This window comes from Podarcis pityusensis (assembly GCF_964106645.2).
Source record: "Podarcis pityusensis genome assembly, chromosome: 6".
NCBI lineage: Eukaryota > Metazoa > Chordata > Lepidosauria > Squamata > Lacertidae > Podarcis > Podarcis pityusensis.
The window spans coordinates 8,150,441-8,157,929 of NC_138030.1; the positions used below are offsets into that span (position 1 = coordinate 8,150,441).

The 7,489-nt window shown below is 46.0% G+C and overlaps 1 protein-coding gene across 2 annotated transcripts in view; it reads left to right on the forward strand.

The window, feature by feature from the left end:
* The window catches only part of NKAIN4 (sodium/potassium transporting ATPase interacting 4), a gene marked incomplete at its 3' end in the record, with an annotated part of 108,805 nt that extends 105,440 nt beyond the window's left edge, over positions 1 to 3,365 (forward strand). For both annotated transcript variants that reach the window (XM_081011637.1, XM_081011635.1), the window contains one exon: positions 96 to 3,365. In XM_081011637.1, coding sequence (XP_080867763.1) covers positions 96 to 109 — 14 coding nt within the window. The remainder of the gene's footprint in view (positions 1 to 95) is intronic.
* Between the last annotated feature and the right edge of the window lie 4,124 nt (positions 3,366 to 7,489).

Consider the following 7,489-nt stretch of genomic DNA (forward strand, 5'->3'; position numbering starts at 1 on the left):
ATTCTGAGCTCTCATCCGATGTCTTTCTGTCTTCCTTCCTTCCTTCCTTCCTTCCTTCCTTCCTTCCTTCCTTCCTTCCCTCTCACTTTCTGCAGGCCTGCGTAAGTGACAAGGATCCAGACTCTGGACAGACTGAAACCACCCATCCAGATTCCCCAAATACCAGATGTCCCAGATGCAAAGAGATGGGAAACTACATTCCACTTGAAAGAACACAAAACCACCAACACACTTGCAGATACGCACATACACAACAAGATGACTGAACTCCGACAAGTGGGCATTCAGGCCCAAATATCGTTTTGCTGGCCAGCCACTCATGCCAATGTCTCTTCAATGTGCTAGCTCATTAGTGGACTTGCAGGTTTTGCTGTGAATGAATGAATGAATGAATGAATGAATGAATGAATTGGGGAGGAAATACTGTTTCCCTTCCCCACACCACTCCATTGAGAATCAGAAGAAGGTATTTGGAGAATCTCCACTTGACTCTGTAGCACTCACCTTTCGTAGGAGCGCCCTTGAGTGCTGTTCACTTCCAAGGTATCATTGCTTCCACTTCATTGTGACAAATGGACTGATCCAGTGGAGATTCAGATAGGTAGGGTGGAAGTTAGGGAGGCCAACAGTAGGTGGTGCTAGAGAGCATAGCTGAGCCAATGACCAGCAGGGCCAACTAATTATGCATTTGTCCCCACCCTCTTTCGCTACAGTTCTTCCCACTCCCCCAAACTCCAAACCCACTTCAAACTGTTTCACCTTACCGTTTCCCATAATGGACAACGTGTTGGTTGAAGTTCCTTGGTGGTGGTTGTTTTTTTTAGATGTCATAGGAAAACTATTTAGAACCCAATTCTATGTTATTCTGTCTCTCTGTACCCTCATCCATTAAGGTCCGCAGAGATGTGGAGAACTATGATGTCCGTCAGCCCAAGCAGGCATGACCAATGGCTAGGGATGATAGGAGCTGTAGTTAAGCTATATCTGGAGGACCAAAGGTTCCATCCATATGGTCTATTGCTTGGGTGGCTACCTGGCAAGCCCCTTTGCTGGATCCATCCTCCAAGGCTATTTTTAGCTGGCTTTCAGTGGGCCTACCTCGTTCTAACTGCAATGCTGTACAAAGCTACCCCATGGTTTCAAAAAGGCGGAGGAACATCGAGTTTCTGCACTTGTAACAAGACACCCCACACTTAGTAGATCTCCACAAACATATAGATCGTCCATGGATATCATGGGCCATGGCAGATTTCTCAAGCCTTTCGTGCTAGAAGGATCCTGAGATTGATCTTTGTCCAAATGTTTTCTTCATTCTTGTGGTCTTATAAAGGGATTAGATAAATTCATGGGTGGCTATGTCCTTGATAGCAGTTGTCAGTCATGTCGGCATTCCTCCACGCTCAGAGACAGCTTGCCGGTGAGTTCCAGTTGCTGGGGGGCAGCAGAGAAGACTATTTCCTTCATGCTGTGCTTGGGGGCTTTTCAAAGGCCTCTGATCAGCCAGTATGAGCAAAACGATGCTTGACTAGAAGGACTTTTGGACTGACTTAAGCAGAGCTCGGATGCGGGTGGCGCTGTGGGTTAAACCACAGAGCCTAGGACTTGCCGATCAGAAGGTCAGAGGTTCGAATCCCCGCGACGGGGTGAGCTCCCATTGCTTGGTCCTTTCTCCTGCCAACCTAGCAGTTCGAAAGCACATCAAAGTGCAAGTAGATAAATAGGTACTGCTCCAGGGGAAAGGTAAACGGCGTTTCCGTGCACTGCTCTGGTTCGCCAGAAGCGGCTTAGTCATACTGGCCAGCTGTACGCTGGCTCCCTCGGCCAATAAAGTGAGATGAGCACCGCAAACCCAGAGTCAGCCACGACTGGACCTAATGGTCAGGGGTCCCTTTACCTTTATGCAGAGCTCATCTTATCCCATTGTCCACAGAAAAAGTCACGTGCCACATATATTGAGGCTGAGAGTTTTCTCCTGTTCTTTCGCTTCCTTATAGCAGCCTCCTCCCCAAACCGATGGCTCCATCTCCCAACCTGCACTGCTTCCCCTTCTCTACAATTCACACCTACTCCATTCCATGTCTACCTGCTGCCTTCCATCCTCATCCCAGAACACAATCCCACGCTGAAGTTGCCATCAGGTCTCCTTCAGCCGTCAATACCACTTTTCAGCTTCCCTCTCTCCCTCCCCCTCCCCACAATTATTACTTTTTGGATCCCATGGATGCTGAGCAGAACATTTTCTGGTTAACACACGCATGCACATTCTCCTACATCTGCTCTCTCTCGATTTGAGATCATGCCCACCGAGAATGCCCTTTGTGCTAAACGGGGACGGGGAGTCGATTTTATTACACAACTTGACCACTTGCGAAGCTCTGGACTCTTGTCTGCAAAACCAAGTGGCCTTTTGAGAATACTGATGCATAGCAAGGCGGCAAGTGTTTCCAGCAAAAGGGCGCCTCTCTGCAGAATTGTTCCGTCTGCTGTGATGCCAAGACCCTGCATCTGTCATAGGCAACCCACATGTGCCTTTAAAAATAAAAAAATCATCTGCAACAGTCATATCGCAAGGACTTTCCAGATGCTAAAAAGGAGAAAGAAAGACGCTTGTTCTTAACATTCTTCTCTGGGGATGAGAAGCTAGGCGACCGATGCTCAAATATGACATTGTGTGAATCGGATAGTGGGCTACTTAAGAGCCAAGTCAAGTTTCAGGACTCCCTTCTTCCCAGCCTTGCAAGATAGCTATGCCCTGCCTCTGCCACAGCTGGAGGCAGGGATGCTTCTGAATGCCAGTTGCTGGAAACCACAAGAGGGTACAGTTACTCATGTCCTCATGTCCTGCTCCCTGGTTTCCCACAGGGATTATGGTTGGACACTGTGAGAACTGGATGCTGGACTGGATGGGCCATTGGCCTGATCCAGCAGGCTCTTCTTATGTTCTTAAGAGCGAAGATCCACACGTGTGTCCACAGCCCACATTCACAGGCAGACAGCTTCTCCCCTCTCCATTAAGCCATATAACCTATAGGGTTATGCTAGTGACCATCAGCCATGACTTGCATGCCTGCACCTCTGAAGAGGACCACAACGGTCCAAGGAGAAAGCACGAAGGAAACACACAAGCAAATCATCATAGTGGCACAGGACGCAAGGATGCCAAGGATCGGGACCACCATTCAGCCCATTGCGTTGGTTTGGTTGAGCAGACATTTCCATGTATTCTGACCTGGTGATCTGTGAAGGGCTCCGTGGTGGAGTCCTCTAGAAGACAGTAGGAGGTTTTGGTTGGTTTGTTTTTAATTAGCATGATTCTCTCTGTTCTTTGTTACTGTTCTAATAAATTAATGCTTTAAATACACAAACCTTATTTGACTTGTCCATCACTCAAGCGTTTTTTGATCAAACATCACAGATATTGTCTTCTCCTGTTCCCCTCAAGGACGGTGACAATCCTGTTCTCCATAGCACAGCTGAGAGGGAATAATTGCTAGAGAGGGGATGAGGCAGATACATTGCCATTTGCAATTTTTTCTCTGATTGGAAATAAGGCTAGATGAGGATTCTGGAATCACCTTTCCACACAGCCAAATCATTTCTGCAAACATCCTCAGTTAAACTCAGTTCAAAATTAGTTTGGTATTTAATAGCTTTCTTGGATAATTCTCAGGGTGGGGACTCACCTTTCCCCCAAGCGCTCTGTTGGCTGATGAGTGATGATGGAACATGTGCATCTCATTACATTGCCCCTTGGAAATTGTAGTTTTCAATGCACCCTTCAAAAAATAACAACATACCAGGGAACAAAAATTATGTTATCAGTGCTTCTACCCTCCCACCAAAGATCTCAGGGGGTCCCTTCCCTTTGGAAAACACCGGGTGAGCTCTTCCGTTGAATGAGTTTAAAACTTTTCTCATCCTCAGAGCCCTTCTGAATTCTGTCCATTTAATCAGCCTCGTTTCCCCATTAATCCCTCTATCACAATCCGTGTAGTTCAGTGGTGGCCAAACTTGGCCCTCCAGCTGTTTTTGGACTACAACTCCCATCATCCCTAGCTAACAGGACCAGTGGTCAGGGATGATGGGAATTGTAGTCCCAAAACATCTGGAGGGCCATGTTTGGCCACCACTGGTGTAGACAATACTGAGCTCTGTGGACCATTGGTCCAACTCTATATAAGACAACTTCCTGTGTTCCTACCTTCAGTTAACCTTTTCCCTCATTGACTCACCGCTAAGGTGGCTAGGCCCAGAGTTGCATCCTTTTCCTGTGCCCTAAGCTGCTATAGAAGGGACACAGGTGGCGCTGTGGGCTAAACCACAGAGCCTAGGACTTGCTGATCAGAAGGTCAGCAGTTCGAATCCCTGCGACGGGGTGAGCTCCTGTTGCTCGGTCCCAGCTCCTGCCAACCTAGCAGTTTGAAAGCATGTCAAAGTGCAAGTAGATAAATAGGTACCGCTCCGGCGGGAAGGTAAATGGCATTTCCGTGCACTGCTCTGGTTCTCCAGAAGCGGCTTAGTCATGCTGGCCACATGACCTGGATGCTGTACGCCGGCTCCCTCGGCCAATAAAGCGAGATGAGCACCGCAACCCCAGAGTCGGCCACGACTGGACCTAATGGTCAGGGGTCCCTTTACCTTTTTTAAGCTGCTATAGAGCAAAGGTTGCCCACAGTCTAGGTCTTTACTCCTTTCATTTTTTGCTTCTTCATCCTTGATCTTTTCCTACTTGGGAGCCTCGCTAAATGTGCCACCCACCAAGCCTTGTTCCTTCTGGCTTATTGAGTGTCTGTCCTCCTCATGAGGGGAGGTCTTCTTGTTTATCTGCCTCTCTCCAAAGCTGACCATTGAGCTGGTAATCAGGGAGCTGTTGCCACAGCCACTCCTGGCAGGGTTCTAAACCCGGTTGAGGAAATAAGATAATTGGCCCAAATGGAGGACAGACTCGCCAATCAGCAAGCTGTTTCTGATCAGGTGGCCTGGGCATGTTGTTTCACAACCAGCAAGCCAATATGAAATACGATTGTGGAGTCATCTACAGAACAGCTTCTTGAAGCTGAATGCTGGCTGATGCTTGATGAGCAATGTCTCATTTTGTGCTCTAAATATGAAACTCCCTAATTTGCAGTTCCTCAAGCAATATGCAAACACAGACATGCTTCCAATTTTGCACTTCTAATTTTGCTGTACGGCTCTCCAACCCAACAATACACAGAATGATGTGTGCATTAGGAGGAAGCATGCATACGAACATAACAGACTACGTTGCGGAGAATTGCTTTGGAAAAAATGTATTAAGGGAAACTGCATACTGTAGTTACTCAAATCTAATGGTCAGCTTTTTTGGTCAAATTATGTTGCGAAAATTAAGGTGTGCATTAGATTTGGTGGCACATTTACGTTCGCCAGCAAATACTTTTTTGGTTTCAAGGTTCTGAAATTGGAGGTACGCATTAGATTCGATGGTGCATTAGACTCAATTTAATACGGCATAAAATTGTATGTAGCGGGATAAATATGAATTAAAGTGCTGGGACATGAGGGCTTTTCTTGAAAACAAATCGCAAAATGAAGCAGAACTGAGGAGGACTGAACATAAACACTGGCAAAAGGAGAAACTGAGAGAAACCAACATTAGCAGATCAACCCATCCTGAATGTTGAGCCAGGACATATCTCCCTGGGGAAATGGCACTTGATCTGTAATGCACCCAAGCATTCGAAGCTAGACAAATTCGTATTCTGAACCAGGCAGTAACAAGCCATGAATGAAGCTGCTCAGGTAAAGGCACTAGTCTTGTTACTTGGGTACCAAAAAGAAATTGTCCCAAATGAATGTTTTTCAGCAGACAGCATCATGAGCGCGCTCACACACAAATAAAGTCACAAAATTGCACTATCATTGTGGTAGAGAAGTTGCAAAGTGTTCACTGTAAGCACATAGGGATGGAGATGAAATTCGATTCTGATCACATTTAAATGCAAATTGATAAAAAATTGCACTTTCCAAAACATGAGAATTGAAACACAATCATTCTTCAAAAATTTGCATTGTCTGAATTTTGCGATGCAATTCTCAAACCAAACAATGATTACAAACATGCACATATTAGATGTGCATAAAAATGATTATATTCATGAAAACAAGATACAAAAACAAATTAGATTAGGAGAAATTGCTTGCAAAAATGTGTATGTTAGTCACATTCCCTAACCAATTCCCCCAAGCCTTCTTTGCAAGGCTTAGTTTCTAGACCTTTGCTCATCTTGGTTGCCCTCCTCTGCACATGTTCCAACTTGTCAACATCCTTCTTAAATTGTGGTGCCCAGAATTGGACACAGTATTCCAGGTGTGGTCTGACCAAGGCAGAACTGAGTGTTGCTATTACTTCCCTTGATCTGGACACTAGACTTCTGTTGATGCAGCCTAGAACAGCTGTTGCATCACACTGTTGACTCATGTTAAGCTTGTGGTCTACTAAGACCCCTAGTTCCTATTTCCTCCACCTACAGGCAGCCTCTATACCCTTGCCTTCTTAATTTAGCTTTGGGGGCATCTTACCAGAACGGAATGCAGTTTTGCCCAAGTGGCACATAGTAATCTGCCTTACACCAAGACAGAATACTGGCCCATCTATCTCAGTATTATCAACAGTGACCAAACAGCTCTCCCAAACTTTCAGACAGGGTGACACTGCCAGTTCTACCTGAAAATGTCAAGGGTCAAACCTGGGACTTCTGCATGCACCTCGACTGCTCTACCCTGAGCTAGATCGTAAAACAATAGTGGTATTGATCTAGGGCAATGATTATATAGACAGCCTTTTCTTTGTCTCTCTCTTCTGGACCAAGTTCATCATCTACAGAGGCGGCTTATTACTAGGCTGATGCTGCCCTCTCCTGGAAAAAAGCAGATTAAATGCACTCATGGCTCCCCCCTGCCCGTTATAGCAAAGTGCCATGTTTGCAGTCCTGTGCCCCACTGTGGAAACATGGGTTGTAGGGAGTGGAGTGGCGCTGTGCATGCAAACATGTACAGCCCGCACAGGCTCCTTCTCACTGAAGCCTGATCCTGCATTATTTAATTCCATGCTTTAGCTTATCCTAAAGCAGTGATTGGCAACTCTTCACCAATACAGGAGAAGTTAAAAGAATGCAGTGGGAATCAGATTATTTATTTATTCCATTTCTGTCCCACCTTTTCCTCTAAGTCCCCTTCCCCCATTTAATCCCAACAACCACCCTGTGAGGTAGGTTAGCAGCGACTGGCCCAAAGTAATCCCAGTGTGAGATTCATGGCCAAGTGGAAGTTCTTGAACCCTAGTCTCCCAGGTCTTAATCTGACACGCCATACTCAGTGTGCCTTTCAAAGCAACCCTAAGCCAATTCACTTTCCTCAACAATATACACAACCATCCTTTGAAATTCACACGTCTCCTAATTTTGCAATGCAGTGCCAAGTATTATGTATAAAAGAAAGCCACAGAAAG